The 16893-nt window shown below is 41.9% G+C and overlaps 1 protein-coding gene across 1 annotated transcript; it reads right to left on the bottom strand.

The window, feature by feature from the left end:
* Positions 1–16637, bottom strand: CHMP5 (charged multivesicular body protein 5). Its single transcript, XM_004047923.5, has 8 exons — positions 16384–16637; positions 15417–15521; positions 13630–13676; positions 10807–10900; positions 10304–10375; positions 4944–5052; positions 3287–3399; positions 1–710 (listed from the first exon to the last, which is right to left on the bottom strand). Exons 1-8 carry the CDS (start codon positions 16450–16452, stop codon positions 660–662), a joined length of 660 nt encoding a protein of 219 aa, XP_004047971.1. The 5' UTR covers positions 16453–16637; the 3' UTR covers positions 1–659.
* Between the last annotated feature and the right edge of the window lie 256 nt (positions 16638–16893).

Below are 16893 nucleotides of genomic sequence, written 5' to 3'. Positions count from 1 at the left end.
TTATATCCTTTTGAAAAATATTTATTGAGTATAAATAAATGTCCTATACATTAAATATCAAGAAATATTCATAATTGATTACAAGTCAAGATGTAATACTGAGGGAACCATAGAATCAAAATACCCACTCATGATACAGTAGTGATAATTCCATTCCAGTAATGGACACAGTAATGACTTGTTCACAAGACACAACAAAACCCATCAAAAAGGCCATCACTTTAACCAACCTATAATACCACAATAGAAAATGATTCTGAATCATAATATGAACAGCCCCAATAATCTCATCTTTGTCTTATCAATTTATCAGGTCATTTTGAGACTGTAGAGTTACACTGTCATAGACTTTTAAGATTCCATTTCCTTAGTTTTATTTCAAATTATTATTAATGAATGAAAACAAGTCATACGAGCTAAAAATACTTTTAAACTGAATTCGTTTTTCATAAGGAAAAAAGGAATCAAATTTTAGTACGAAGAAAGCATTTCCCAAGCAATGAGTCTCTTAATGGAAAAAATAAAAGAGCAATGTAATTAAACTTTCCTTCAAAGAAAGGAAAGAAACCTAAATCTGTTATGGCAAATTTGGAAAGATAAATATTTCCTAGTCCCATAATATGTGTTTGTTTTACAAGATATACTTGAATGATGCAAATCTATGAAGCAGGGATCTGTGGCAATCCAAATTCATCCACCAGAACTCCATCCTGTAAAAAGGAAACAATGTTTAGTGCCACTATTTTTCTATTTGATAAGAAAAAAAAAAGGATTACAAACATTTAATAGTTAAAACTCATTTCCAAGTATTTAATCAATCAAAACCAAAATCGCACTCATAAGATGAGAACAAGCTTTTTCATGAAAGATAAAGGAGGAAGTGATGAATCAAGAAGAGAACTAGAAAGGGCCAAAAGGGGGCTCCTCCACAGGGGAAAGAGAGTGAAAGAGGGAGAAAGAGAAATCTAAGAGTAAACCTGGAAAGGGGAAAAGGAGGCTGGGAGGGTCAAAAAGGAAAGGTTGAGGAGTGGGTCCTTGTCTCCAGATTTGCATTTTCACTCTGGACCAATACCTTTCTTAGCCTCCCAAATCCTTGAAGGAACAGTGCCCGTGGATAGGCAGTCACTTCCATATCATGCTTTACTATAATCATAGGCAGCGACATCACTATCAATGAAAACACCAGGGCTGCTCTGCCTATGGAGTAGCCATTCTTTTATTCCTTTACTTTAAAAACAACAACAGGCCGGGCGCGGTGGCTCACGCCTATAATCCCAGCACTTTGGGAGGCTGAAGCAGGTGGATCATTTGAGGTCAGGAGTTCGAGGCCAGCCTGACCAACATAGTGAAATCCCATCTCTACTAAAAACAAAAAAATTAGCCAGGTGTGGTGAAGCATGCCTGTAATCTCAGCTACTTGGGAGGCTGAGGTGGGCGGATTGCTTGAATCCGGGGGTGGAGGTTGCAGTGAGCTGAGATTGTGCCACTGCACTCCAGCCTGGGTGAGACAGCAGGACTCCATTTCAAAAAGATAAAACAACAACAACAACAAAACCCCCATATATCCACAGCATGTATAACTCAGGAATCTGTGACCTTCTCAAAGTGGAAATAACATAGATGCTTCAGGGACTTTTTTTTTTTTTTTTTTTTTTGAGACTGAGTTTTGCTCTTTTTGCCCAGGCTGGAGTGGTGCAATGGCACAACCTCGGCTCACTGCAAGCTCCGCCTCCCGGCTTCAAGTGATTCTCCTGCCTCAGCCTCCCAAGTAGCTGGGATTACAGGAGCCTGCCACCACGCCCAGCTAATTTTTTATATTTTTAGTAGAGACGGGGTTTCACCATGTTGGCCAGGATGGTCTCGATCTCTTGACCTCGTGATCCGCCTGCCCCAGCCTCCCAAAGTGTTGGGACTACAGGCTTGAGCCACCGCGCCTGGCCACTTCAGGGACTTGTTACTAGGAAATTAACAAGGTGGGCTATGGTAGTGTTAATAAAAATTATTTCATGGGTTGCTGAGAAAAAGCAACCCATGGACCTGGGACCTTGAAGTTGCTAGAGAGGTCGGGGAGGAGTGGGCAGTTCAGAAAGGCAAGACTATCCCAGGCTCAACAGAGAAGGGAGGGATACAATAGAGGAAGATGCATACTCACAGAAACCAGTAATAATGGACCTAAGAAATTACCTGCTCCCTGCCCTTTGCTCTCACATTTTACAGGTAGGAAAAACTGATGAGGTTCAAAAAGAAGACATAAATTTCTGCTATTTTGCTCAAAGTCACACCTTGCCCAGCCTGGTTGTCATTATTAGTGGCTCATGCCTGTAATCCCAGCACTTTGGAAGGCTGAGGCAGGCAGATCACCTGAGACCAGGAGTTTGAGACCAGTCTGGCCAACATGGTGAAACCCCGTCTCTACTAAAAATACAAAAATTAGCCACGCATGTTGGCGCGCACCTGTAATCGCAGCTACCTGGGGTGGCTGAGGCACGAGGATTGCTTGAACCAGGGGGGCAGAGGTTGCAGTGAGCTGAGATCACGCCACTGCACTCCAGCCTGAGTGACAGAATGAGTCTCTGTCTCAAAAAAAAAAGACAATCATGTAGATTTGGACAGAGCTTTAAGTTTGCACAGTCCTTTACATACAAGATCTAATTTGCTTGCACAACAATTACGTGAGATACTTGTAATTATCTGCATTTTACAGATGCAAGGAAAAGCTTACAATAGCTAAGTAATTAGTCATACTTAGTGTCAGGTGTTCTGATTCTTTTGCCTTAAATTAGAATCTTTCTACATTAAGTTTTATGCTTAAATTATTAATCCATAGTTTAGAAAATCCACCCATTCTAAACTCCTGTGTGTACAGGAAAAAAAAAAAAAGAAAGGAAAATAAAATTAAAAATCCAGCTAGTAATTAACTGGTGTGTATGAAGAGTGAGACTTTTTCACTGCTGCCTAGCAAGTCTCATGCATGTGTTGCTTACGCTTTTACAGGAAATGTCTAAGACCCATCAATGGTACCCAGTGACAGCTCACAACAAGGGTGATTATGTATGTTACACAAATTGTCATTCTATAAAAATATTCCTGAGCCTCAGTGACAGTGTTTATGCAGTCAGTTCATCATCCAATGCAGAAAAACCGGACCTTCAAGGGTTCACAAAATAATGACCAGGACTGTCTTTCTTTGTTCTAATGTAAGACTACCTTTTAGATTCCCAGACTTATGGTCAAGCATAAAGCCTTTGCTATTTTGCATTGAAATATAAACAGAAAAAGCTTTCACCTTGTTTTTTGTATCAGTGGGAACACCTTCTGGAATTGCAGGTGCAGATGCTGCCTCATCCAAATAAGAACTGTCTTCATCAGCCAGAAGCTCATCACCTAGTGCATCCAACTCTGAGATTGAAACAGTCAACATTTAAAAAAAATGTAACCAAGAAAACTGGCAGCTAATAATTTCTCTCATTTATCGATGGACTTGAAAGAAGGCAGTGAAGAGGGCATGAGACTGTTGTATGCTGTGTGACCATTACATGAAATCAGACTCCAAAAATAAGTCTGTGGTGAAATGAGTTGGAAGTGGCCAAGAGGAATGACAATAGCAGGTAGAGACTTATCAGGGGCAATTGAAGATGGGAAATTAAAAAATAAAGAAATAAATGGAAAAAAAAAATAAAAGGTTCTAGGCAAAAATAGACCATGGAGAGAGCGGGAAAGCAGCAGTAGTAATGTAACAGGGGAATCACACAACGGAAATCCAGTGTGGAATGGTTCTGTCATCTACCCAGTTACTCATGCTAGAAACTGACAGCCACCCTTGACACCTCCCACTTCTTCCACATCCTGTTAATCATTAAGTCTTGTCCACTCAATTTTCTAAGATGTCTTCAATCTGTCCACTTCTGTCTGTTTCTGCTACCATCACCCTAGCTAGTCTCGGCCACCATCATCTCTTAAATGGCTATCGCAATAACTTCCAGACTGCTCTCCCTGAGGCCATTCGACAACCCTTCTCATTTTTTCATGCTATCCCCTACTCATCCTTCAGGTCCCATGCCTCTCTCCCACTACTAACTAGGTTAGAGTCCCTTAGTATGTGCTCCCATGCTACCCCATACTTCTTCCCTATAGTCTGTGCTCTAGTAATTAATTACTTGAAGCAAACCATTTATGTCTTCCACTGCTAGAGAAGATTCATGAATGTAGGGGCTACATTTTTATTCAGTGCTAAATTCCCACCACCTAGTAGAGTACCTGGCATAGAGTAGATGCACACTAAGTATTTCCCAACTATTCTTTTTTTTTTTTTTTTTTGAGAGAAGGTCTCACTCTGTTGCCCAGGCTATAGTGGTGCAATCTTGGCTCACTGGAACCTCTACCTCCTGGGATCAAGTGATCCTTCCACCTCAGCCTCCCGAGTAGCTAGGACCGCAGGCGCACACCACCATGCCTGGGTAATTTTTGTATTTTTTATAGAGACGGGGTGACGCCATATTGCTCAGCCAGGTCTCGAACTCCTGGGCTTGAGTGGATCCGCCTACCTTGGCCTCCCAAAGTGCTGGGATTAGGGCACCTGGCCCTAATTATTGTTTCTTAATTGGTTTTGCTGTTCTGAGGGAGAGGACTCCAACTAGGAAAATAGTGAGAACAAAATCAAAAGGAATACAGCAAGGAAAGGCCATGTGGAGGACACTTTCAGATACCAAGCACCAGGTCAGCCTGTACCTGGACTTCCTTCAGAGTTGATCCATCCCACTGTTGTTGGTGGAGTATGCAATCTGATGTGGCTGCCTCACAAGCTCTTTGCCCAGGGACAGTACCATAAACTAACCTTCAGGAAATCCTGATAGAAATTTTCACAAGCATTTGGGAAAAGGTCCCAGGCAGCTGTTGCTTCTGGACTCCAAAACTAAATATACATTACTTTTCTCATAACTTACCTGCTTCTAAATCATCTTCATCCAGTTCTGGGGTGCCATAACTGCGACTCAGTGCTTCTTGGATTTCATTTGCATCTTCCATCATATCCTCTAGCTGGTCTTGTAAATCCTATGGAAATACATATGAGAGGATTTTCTCTCATTTACCATTTTCTTTTAACTACCCTTTTCCCCTACATTCTCCTTTGAATCTAGACATGAGCAATTTTTAAAAAGATAATGTATGTAAAATGCCAAGCACATAAACAGTTCTCAACAACTGTTAGTTCACCTCCCCATCCCAGTCTTTGGTTAGCAATTTTTTAATGTTAACAACTGAGCACACACTCCTCTAAAGGACAGGTTCAAGTAACTCTTAAAACATCCCTTCTAATTAAAAGTATGAGAGAATGCTTAAAGAATTAAAAACCACAAGCCCAAAGATCTCCTCTAACAATAACTATGAATGTTACTGACCCACATAATCCCTTGCCTATTTTCGGTGGCAAAATGTGAACTTAAAGAATAGAATTGATGATCTCTCATTTTATTTTTTACTTTATTTATTTATTTATTTATTTATTGAGATGGAGTCTCGCTTTGTCACCCAGGCTGGAGTGCAATGGTGCAATCTCAGCTCACTGCAACCTCCACTTCCCGGGTTCAAGCGATTCTCCTGCCTCAGCCTCCAAATAGCTGACATTACAAGTGTGCACCACCACGCCTGGCTAATTTTTGTATTTTCAGTAGAGGTGGGGTTTTGCCATGTTGGTTAGGCTGGTCTCAAACCCCTGACCTCAGGTGATCTGCCCACCTTAGCTTCCTAAAGTGCTGGGATTATAGGCATGAGCTACTGTGCCCGACTGGATTTGATTTTAAAGTGCCTCATGGAAGCCCAAAGTCCTATGTGAGAATAGATGATTGTCAGCTGTGTACTATTACAGAAAGTTTTACTTGAAACATTAAATCAAGCAATTATCTTGATCTAAACTGTCAATCATTTTCTAGTTAATGAAGACAGGGAGGTTACTGAGACAAGCAAATTATTCTTCTCAAGTCAGCCAAAGACAGATTACACTGTGTAGAGAAAGGAGGCAAGAGTAGAAACAACTGAAGTGGTACAAAAAGTGAGTTGTACATGGCCCACCCTGGATGGAGAATCAGAAAGGGAATCAGGATAGGTGTCACAGCCAAGACAAGGCTGGTGAAAAAAATGGACCAAGGGCATAAACCCTGTGTGAATAATCTACCTGTGCTTAACTGGGAGATTACTACAAGGCTAAAAATGCAGTTGTCCCTTGGTACACGCAAGGGATTGGTTCCAGGATGTCTGTCTATACCAAAATCTGCCCACACCCAAGTCCCCAGTTGGTCCTCCATATGGGTGGTTTCGCATCCTGCAAACACTGTATTTTCGATCCTCGTTTGGTTGAAAAATATCTGCATATAAGTGACTCGTGCAGTTCAAACTGCACTTGCTGTTCAAGGGTAAACTGTAATATGAAACCAATCTAAGAAGTGGTATAGCATAACAAAGGGCAGCTGGTATAATGGTTAGGAGTGAGACTCTGGAGTCAGATATACCCAAGTTCAATTTTGCCATTACTCAATGAGAAGTAATGTCTCTAAGCCTTATTTTCCTCATCTATAAAATGGAATTATTAATAGCCACATCTGGCCAGGTGCGGTGGCTCATGCCTGTAATCCTAGCACTTCAGGAGGCCAAAGTGGGTGGATTGCCTGAACTCAGGAGTTCGCAACCAGTCTGGGCAACACGGTGAAACCCCATCTCTACTAAAATACAAAAAATTAGCCAGGCATGGTGGCATGCGCCTGTAATCCCAGCTACCCGGGAGGCTGAGGCAGGAAAATCGTTTGAACCCAGGAGGCAGAGGTTGCAGTGAGCCGAGATCGCGCCACTGCACTCTAGCCTGGGCGACAGAGAGAGACTCTCTTTCAAAAATAAATAAATAAATAAAATAGCCATATCTCACTAGGGTTATTGTAAGGATTTATTGCAATAATATATGTAAAACACTAAGCACCTAATACTATATATATTTTACTGTGTTAATTATGTGCGTAACAACAATACGCTCTTCATATACTAAAATTCCACACAGACAGGAACAGAACTAGTGTTGATAAAGCAAAAGGACCAAATCAGCACCATTTATCCTTCAGAATTTCTAAAGCAATGCAAGACATTTGAAAATTCTGCTGGGTGCAGTAGCTTATGCCTGTAATCCAAGCACTCTGGGAGGCAAAAGAGGGCGGATCACTTGAGCTCAGGAGTTTGGGACCAACCTGGGGAACATGGCAAAACCTCATCTCCACAAAAAAATACAAAAATTAGCTGGGCATGGTGCATGCTTGTAGTCCCAGCTACTCAGGAGACTGAAGTAGAAGGATGGCTCGAGCCTGGGAGGCGGAGGTTGCGGTGAGCTGAGACTGAGTCACTATAATCCAGCCTAGGCAACAGCAAAAAAAAAAAAAAAAAAAAGAAAAAAGAAAATTCCTTCCTGGCCCCCATAAAGGTGAAAGGTGAAAAGGGTAGTAAAATGGAGAGGAAATTTTTTTTTTTTAACTTTGATTTTCTGTATTTCCAAATACCAAACTGCCAATTATATGCATATTTAACACTCTGCTACACAGAGAAGCACTGGCTGAGTAATAATTAAAAGACAATGAAAATAACATAGAGAAAGCTCATCAAGTCAAGCTTATACAATAGTATTACACATCAAGACACATCTTCCCAGATCATCTATGAATAGGATTCCTAGCAAGACTCCAGGATAGACACAAAAAATTTATCCCACAAACCATTAACTGGTTCTCTATTGTATAAACAAACAAAAGCAATATAAAAAAAATAAGCACTAAGCTAAAAAGAACATTGACAAAGTGATATGCAGCAACTGAAAAAGCAGAAGAAAAAACAGACCTACACACACACAACAGCAAAATAAAAAGTTAAAGCTATAAAACAATGAAAATATTTTCCAAGTAAAGCATTTTAGGAAAATAAATCTGACCAAAAAATTTGGATCTAACCAAAGACACATACACACCAAAAGAGTTAAAGGGGCTCTCCACCTGTCATGCTGGCAATCTATTGGAGGACAGGAAAAGGATAATTAGGCAGGGAGACAGACAGACAATCACAGGTGAAAGACGAAGAGACATACAAAGCATTCACCAAGACCAAAGTTTCTCTTTTGTTCCTATTAAATAGCTTTAATTAAAACACAAGGAACCCTAAAAGCAGAAAATACCATTGCATTTCATTATATTTTAATGGCAAATGATATTATACAAAAAAAAAATGGCTGGGAGTGGTGGCTCATACCTGTAATCCCAGCACTTTGGGAGGCCGAGGTGGGCGGATCACTTGAGGTCAGGAGTTTGAGACTAGCCTGGCCAACATGGCGAAACCCCATCTCTACTAAAAAATACAAAAATTAGCTGGGTGTGGTGGCAGGCACCTGTAATCTCAGCTATTTGGAAGGCTGAGGCAGGAGAATCGCTTGAACCCAGGAAGCGGAGGTTGCAGTGAGCCGAGATCACACCACTGCACTCCAGCCTTGGTGACAGAATGAGACTCTGTCTCAAAAAAAAAAAAAAAGACAAGTATATACAGAACATTTTCATCAGTGAAGCTCTTAGAGAGTATCACAAAGTTTAATTCCATGTATGCAAACACTTGTGGAGGATTAGAGACAGACAAAGGCAACCTAAGAGGGGTGCTTGAAAAAATAAGAGAGGGGAGGAATGCCTTCACTCTTTTATTTTTTTTTGAGACGGAGTCTTGCTCTGTCGCCCAGGCTGGAGTGCAGTGGCGCAATCTTGGCTCACTGCAAGCTCTGCTCTCGGGTTGCCATTCTCCTGCCTCAGCCTCTCGAACAGCTGGGACTACAGGCACCCACCACCACGCTCGGCTAATTTTTTGTATTTTTGGTAGAGACAGCATTTCACCGTGTTAGCCAGGATGGTCTTGATCTCCTGACCTCGTGATCCACCCTCCTCGGCCTCCCAAAGTGCTGGGATTACAGGAGTGAGCCACCGCGCCCAGCCTGCCTTCACTCTTACTAAAGATCAGCTTTATCAGAGAATATCTTTGCAGAGGCAATAAAATGCCTGGTATTTTAACAAACACTGCTTGAATCAGGCCGTACTGGCTTTCTCTTTTTTTTTTTTTTTTTTTTTTTGCTTTATCTCCCTTTATAGCCTCTGATTCATCAACCATCAAATACTTTCTGAGCACCAACCATGGCGGGGCATTGTTATGGGCACTGGGGACACAGTAGTGAACAAAATCAAGTCCCTGCATTCAAGGAAATGGACATTCTAGTCAAGGGGGTAAAGGTCAAGAGCGCCATTTTATATGCAGAAAGGAAGCCTCTCTCTTCTGACCAGTCACCACTCATTCCCTCTGCTATCTCTTCTTGCCACCTGGGCTGTTCATCTGACAGCTGAGAGCTGCCAAGCTCTTAGGGCTCATCTCCCTGGTCAAAACCCAATTCCAATAAGAAATGCTAACTTTAAGGAACTAATGACATTATTATTAAAAATCTAAAGAGAATTACTAGAAAAGGGAACCAAGTCTACCACGCCAGGAGTTGGGTTAAACATTTTACATACACTTTACCTACATACCTTCATTTAACACTCATGACAATCCTGGGAATAGGCAACACCACCACTACCATCAAAGAAACAGACTAAATATCATCGAATTAGTTAGAAGTAACTACTGGATGCTTATTATAGGCCAGGCATTGTGTGTGTAGATATACTAGCTCATTTATTTCATCCTCATAATATAGAAGTTCCTTGACTTATGATAGGGTTACATCCTGATAAACCCATCTTAAGTTCAAAATATCTTAAGTAGAAAGTGCATTCAATACACCTAACTTACTGAACCATCACTTAGCCTAGCCTACCTTAATTGTGCTCAGAACACTTACATTAGCCTACAGTTGGGCAAAATCATCTAACAGCCTATTTCATAATAAAGTGTTGAGTATCTCATGTAATTTATTAAATATTGTATGGAAACTGAAAAACAGAATGGTTACGTGGATACTCAAAGTATGGTTTCTACTGAATGCATATAGTTTTCGCACCATCATCAAACTGAAAAATCGTTAAGTTGAACCGTCTTAAATTGGGGACTGTCTGTAACTGTATGTGGTATTAGGATCCTTGCACTGAGGAAACTGAGACATTTGGTACCCTTTCTCGAAGTTACTCTACTAGTAAATGGCAGCCCCAAGATTCAGTTCCTCTCCTGTGCTCTTCCTATCACATGCACACTCGTTTGGATTCTCTCAGAAACTAGTGCACGTTCTTGCAGAAACTAGCATATGTCTCACCTCAATCTGGTCGATCTTCACTTGCTTGTATGCCTTCTTCATTTCCTTTACTCCCAGTTTCATAGCATCAACCTAAGAAAAGGAAGAAGAAAACACAATGTTTTAGTAAGTCATGTCGGTTAAATTGTCTTTATTTATTTATTTATTTGAGACAGAGTTGCACTCTTGCTGCCCAGGCTGGAGTGCAATGGCTCACTGCAACCTCCACCTCCTGGGTTCAAGTGATTCTCCTGCCTCAGACTCCCAGGTAGCTGGGATTACAGGTGCATGCCACCACACCCAGCTAATTTTTGTATTTTTAGTAGAGGCAGGGTTTCACCATGTTGGTCAGGCTGGTCTCAAACTCCTGACATCAGGTGATCCACCCACCTCAGCCTCCCAACGTGTTGGGATTACAGGCGTGAGCCACTGTGCCTGGCTGGTTAAACTGTCTTTAAAAAGCCATAGGAAAAGAGAATAAGAATAAATAAATGAAATAACAGGAAAAGGTGTTTTGGGAGTACCGTGGTCTTGGTGTCCTTCAATGACTGGATGGTATAATTGGCTTGTTCCATGTTGAAAGACTGTTGGGCAAGATTGTCCCGCTGCTGCTCATACCTTTTTAGAGTCAATTGAGAATGGCAAATATATGAACCAGATAGAAATCCTCAAGAACAAAGTATCCCCACACTAAATAAGAGTATTTAGAAAAAAAAAAAAGGGAACAAAAAACTTAAAAATTAGGTATCACACAGAAAAATTGGCAAAAACAATTTAATCACTCTAACACAAATATCATTTGATGTGTCCCTCCAGTCTTTTTCCTTTGCATGTACAGTCATGCATCACTTAACAATGGGGATATGTTCTGAGAAATATGTTGTTAGGCACTTTCATCATTGTGCAAACATCAGACAATGTATTTACACAAACCTAGGTGGTATAGCCCACTACTCACCTAAGCTATATGATATAGCCTACTGCTTGCTCCTAGGCTACAAACCTGTACAGCATGTTACTGTACTGAATATTGTAGCCAATTGTAACACAATGGTATTTGTGTATCTAAACATCCTATAGAAAAGGTACAGTAAAAATACAGTATTATAACCTTATAGGGGCCAGAGTGGTATAATGCAGTCTGTTCTGTCATTCATTGACAAAAACATTGTTATGCAGCACATGACTGTATTTTAGTTATAACACTATTTTCCACTTAACATTATAGCATTTGCTTTTTTCTGTGTTGCTGCATATCTTTTTTTTTTGAGACAGAGTTTCACTTTTGTTGCCCAGGCTGGAGTGCAATGGTACGATCTCGGCTCACTGCAGCCTCCACCTTCCTGGGTTCAAGAGATTCTCCTGCCTCAGCCTCCGGAGTAGCTGGGATCACAGGCATGCGCCACCACGCTTGGTTAATTTTGTATTTTTAGTAGAGACGGGTTCTTCCATGTTGGTCAGGCTGGTCTCGAACTCCCAACCTCAGATGATCCACCCACCTTGGCCTCCCAAAGTGCTGGGATTACAGGCATGAGCCACTGCACCCGGCCTGCTACATATCTTAATAAGTCTTTATAATTATTTTCTATGATAAATATACAGAAGTGAAATTCTTAGAGCAAAGGGTAAAACTATTTTTAAGGCTCTTCATACATATAGCTAAATGGTTTTCCAGAATTTTGAACTCCTTGAAGACAGGCATATTTTATTTTGTTTATTTATTTACTTATTTATTTGTTTAGAGACAGTCTTGCTCTGTTGCCCAGGCTGGAGTGTAGTGGTGCCATCTCAGCTCACTGTAACCTCTGCCTCCTGGGTTCAAGCGATTCTCCCGCCTCAGCCTCCCAAGTAGGTGGGATTACAAGCGCATGCAAACACGCCCAGCTAATTTTTGTATTTTTAGTGGAGACGGGGTTTCACCATGTTGGCCAGGCTTATCTCCAACTCCTGACCTCAAGTGAGCTTCTGTCTTGGCCTCCCAAAGTGCTGGGATTATAGGTGTGAGCCACTGTGCCCAGCCCCAGGTGTTTTATTAATTTTGCACCTATAAAAGGTAATCCATCTGACCTAATATAATGTGTGGTGTTCAAAATGTTTTTAAAATACAGTTTTATATCAAATTATAATATTACCTCAAAGACTTATGTCACTATGTTCTTTATACAATATTGGAAACAATCTAACTATTCAACTAGAAAAAGAATGGTCCATTCATGGTGCAAGCAAATGGTAGAATATTATAATCTCATTAAAAAGTGTAGTTTCCAAAGAATATTTAAAAGAACAGGGAGATGCTCATGATATAACATTAAATGGAAAAGGAAAACCTACATATACACACTACAATTTCATTTCTTCTAAAAAGTTATATGCACACATACCACGTGTGCAGAAGCAGAGGAAAGAAACTGGAAGAAATTAGCATTTTAAAGGTGGTTATTTCTAGTAGTAAGAATCTAGGTAAATTTTATTTTCTTCTGTTCATATTTATGTATTTTCCAAGTTTCTACAATGAACCTATATTCTTTTTATAACAAAAAAGGTTACTTAAAACTAGCAATGCCACCAATTAAGAAGGTAAATCATTTCACCACACCCTCACCAGTCTAGGCATTACAATTTCTTTTTCCAATTTGATGTAATCTAAAAGGAGGAAGATGGCATCTGGTATCTTATAAAAAGTCATTTTAATATAGGAAGAGAGACACTGACAATCTTTCTGGCTCCTCAATAGCTAATTATACCTGACCTCTATAACCCTGCAGAGGATCTCATCAGCTGAACAGTCTACAGAGGTAGGCACCAAAGATACTAGTTAGCTTCTGCTCAAAATTGGGACATAGTCACCTAAAACAAATTAAGGATCTTTAAATTTATTCTGGTGGGAGGGAACAAACATTTAGGATTCCTAACTTTACAAACAAAAACAAAAAAGGTACACTCTAAAATAAATAATAGGAAAACCAAACCCTACAGATCTGGTCAGTCCAAAACAGTAGTCACTAACCATATAAGGCTACTTAAATTATTTAAATTGAATAAAATTTAAACTTCATTTCCTTAGTCACACTAGCCACATTTCAAGTGCTCAATAGCCACATGTTGCTAATAGCTACTGTATTGAACACACAGATATAGAGCATCTCCATCATGGCAAAAAGTTCTATTTAGATGGAAGTTGTTACAACAGATAACAACCCAGCTAACTGTATTTAATTACATGTCAATGAAAATTTGTAATTAAATCAAGAGTGCTTAGAAAATAGTATGAAAACCTGAAGGAATGGAAGACCATTTCTCTTTTAGTTAAACCTGCTAGAGGTAAAGAAATTGTGTGTGTAACTTACATCCTCTTTTGCTTTAAAACTCGCAAGGCTTTCTGCTTGACCATATTCTGGAGAGAAAAACAGATTTAATAAAAATAAGGTGGAAAACACATATACGGTAAAAGAAATTTCCCATAGTCTCAAACTCACATGCATACTTCCTCTCTTCTTCAAAGTAGTAGGCATAATGGCTCCTGGATTCTGTACTTCCCCTCCCAAAAACAGGTATCTCTAAGGTCCAGTCTTTAAGCCTTTGCTCCTATCTGTCTTTGCATCCCACATCCCAGAGTCCTGAACTACTTTCTGTTTTCCTAATGCATATTATCTCTGCCTCTAGCCCCAAAAGTGCTGATTCTGTATATCCAGTTGCCTTAGGGAGATTCTTCACTTGTACAGCCCATCAACTTAACCTCAACAATCCCAAACTCCTAAACCTTATCTCACCTTTGAAATAAGTAAAATGGCCCACCAATCTCTCACCTCTCTAGGTTGAAAACCTTTTTATCAACCTTATCTTTCCTCTTTCTGTTGTTTCTTCATGCATAGTCATCTTGTTAGCTGATTTCAGAACTCACTTTCAAACTGATTCTTTGGTTTCCTACCACCATGGTTTGGGCTTTCATTGTCTCAAATCTAAATGGGCTTTCCTACCTCTGGTTGCTCTTCATTCCACACCATCCACTAAGATGGCTGGGAAAAGCCTTCCTTTTCTATAGAATTCTGTAGATCATTTTATTTGTCTTCTCCAGTGAGGAAGGAAAAACAGGTATTATTACTTCACAGATGATCATAACTCATATTTACTGAGTACTACTTTATCCTAGACATAGTGGTACACAGGTCACATCAATTACCTCATTTAATCCTCATACTGTAAGGTGGGTATTATCTCTGTTTTACAGATGGGGAAAGAGAGGTTCAGTGATACCCAGGCTCACATGGTTAATAAGTTATGGATCTGGAAAAAACAAGGTAGTTCTATATCCACAGTCCATGTGCTTAAACACAGTATTTTATGTTTCTACCTAACAGGAGTGGAAAATAAGTGACTTTATCAAGGTCACAACTAGAAGACAGTGACAGTGTATTAGAACACTGGTCCCAGATGCCTAGTTCAGTTTTTCCCAGCAGGCCACTCCTTAAGCAGTGTAATATACCAACCTAACCTGACCAGCTTAGCAAGTCATTGATCTTGAGCACAGCCTAGTCTTCCTCTCCAGATTACCACCTTCTCAGTATAATATGCTAATTCTCATGTACATGCTTTTAGACGTGTGACCAGCATCTCTTTCCACCAGATCAATCCCCAGCCTCCCTTCCATATTTGATTGCAAACTCTCCTCCCTAAAGGATACACCCTCACTGTTTTCTACTTACCAGACTGTAAGCATCTCTTCTGTAGGGATGCTCACAGCCCCTGCACTAGGTCCTATTTCACTTTTTTATTTTTTGAGACGGAGTCTCACACTGTCACTCGGGCTAGAGTACAATGGTGTGGTCTCTGCTTACTGCAACCTCCACCTCCCAGGCTCAAGCGATTCTCCTGCCTCAGCCTCCTGAGTAGCTGGGATTACAGGCACCTGCCACCATGCCCAGCTAAGTTTTTGTATTTTCAGTAGACACAGGGTTTCGCTACGTTGGCCAGGCTAGTCTCAAATGCCTGACCTCGTGATCCACCCGCCTCAGCCTCCCAAAGTGCTGGGATTACAGGCATGAGCCACTGCGCCCAGCCTAACTAGGCCCTATTTCTATAGGTGCTAAAACTAGGCTCTGCCAGCACCTTGTGCAGCAGTTGCTGCCCACCTTACCTTTGCAGGACCCTCTCTCATCTTCTTGATCTGATCCTTATACTTCACTAGCTCAGCATCCAATCGAGAAATCTTCTTGTCAATGGATTCTGCTCTGCTGTCCACCTTAGGAGAAAATATCAAATGCACTGGTAGTTACTGCAATACACTTATTCCAGAAAGGGCAGGTAGAGAGGAAGGAATACAGAGGAAGAAAAGAGGAGCTTAAGGGGAAGGGTGAATAACAGTGGTTCACAAAGAAGGGTATTCCCAACCAGAAACCCTGGGCTTTATAAATTATTCTCTTACCCCCCGCCACACTGCCCCGATTCTGATATACCAGGTAGCCTTCAAGTGGGTTGGGGCAGAAAATAATTTGAGAATCACTGAGTTGAGTTGGAATTTCCCTAGAATCAGAGACTAGCCAGGCTGAGAGTTCCTCCAAGAGGCACATGAAATGGGCCAGTGCCAAGTGAAACCAGCTGATTGTAGATCTAATGGCATTCCCTAAATCGGGGATGGTGGCTTAATCTGAGGGGCTAGGGTTCTGAGTTTTGTGTTACTGAGATCCAGGACGAAGGTACAGATATGTTGACCTAGGATATCAAGCTGAGTCCTGATGTGGACTGGGGATGACAGATGGAAGAAGGGTAAGGGATCAGGCAGGATGAGGTGGGAAGGGTGTATGGGCCTAGGGCTGGGTGAGGTGAGAGGATCAAGGCGAGAGCGAGTGGACGGGCAATGGGGATCAAAACGGGTTGGGTGCTGGCAGGGCAAGGCAGTGATGGGGTTAGGGGGTCCCTGGTTTGTGGCGTTAGGAATGACTTGGGTAACAGGGATGAAGGGGAGAAGGTGAGATAGAGAGGGACGACGTGTAAGGGGCCCAGGACCCGAAATGAAGTGGAAGAATATGGGCCCGGGGCTGGGGGTGGGCGGGGTCGGGTGTGTCAGAGGTCCTGAGCCTACTTATGCATGATCAAATGCCCACCGTGCCAATGCAGTCAGTCAGGCTGGGCGGCGGAGCCTTGGGTTTCGCTTTCCCGAAGAGTCGGTTCATCTTGAGCAGCCGCGAAGAAACCCAAACACTAGAGCAAAACCAGAAACGGAAGCACGGTCACTCCCGCCTCGACTTCCGGCCCCTCCGTGCGCAAGCGCAATATGCCTCCTGGCGTTTCCCGATTCTTTTTCCGGATTTTCAGCCGGGTCTTCCGGGGATGGAGAGCAAAACGACTTGGTGCACTCGGAGAGAGCCTGCAGGGGGCGGGGTGTTGGTAGGAGTGGGAGGGGTTTTACTATAGCAAGGCGGGGCCTCAGTTGAGTGGGTGGGGCCTGGAGGCAACTAACGCGGCATAGGGCGAGGGCGGGGCCGGCAGGCCGGGGCGGGGCTGGGAAGTAGTCGGGCGGGGTTGTGAGACGCCGCGCTCAGCTTCCATCGCTGGGCGGTCAACAAGTGCGGGCCTGGCTCAGCGCGGGGGGGCGCGGAGACCGCGAGGCGACC

Source organism: Gorilla gorilla, chromosome 13 (genome assembly GCF_029281585.2).
Source record: "Gorilla gorilla gorilla isolate KB3781 chromosome 13, NHGRI_mGorGor1-v2.1_pri, whole genome shotgun sequence".
Taxonomy (NCBI): Eukaryota; Metazoa; Chordata; class Mammalia; order Primates; family Hominidae; genus Gorilla; species Gorilla gorilla.
Note: the sequence above shows the minus strand (reverse complement) of the source record. Positions and strands in the feature narration are given on the sequence as shown.

Coding starts and splice junctions, on each gene's coding strand:
- CHMP5 (XM_004047923.5), bottom strand. CDS start 16,452: ATGAACCGACTCTTCGGGAAAGCGAAACCCAAGGCTCCGCCGCCCAGC. Junction 15,522..16,383: donor TGACTGACTGCATTGGCACG/GTGGGCATTTGA, acceptor TTTTCTCCTAAG/GTGGACAGCAGAGCAGAATC. Junction 10,376..10,806: donor TGAAGGACACCAAGACCACG/GTACTCCCAAAA, acceptor TCCTTTTCTTAG/GTTGATGCTATGAAACTGGG.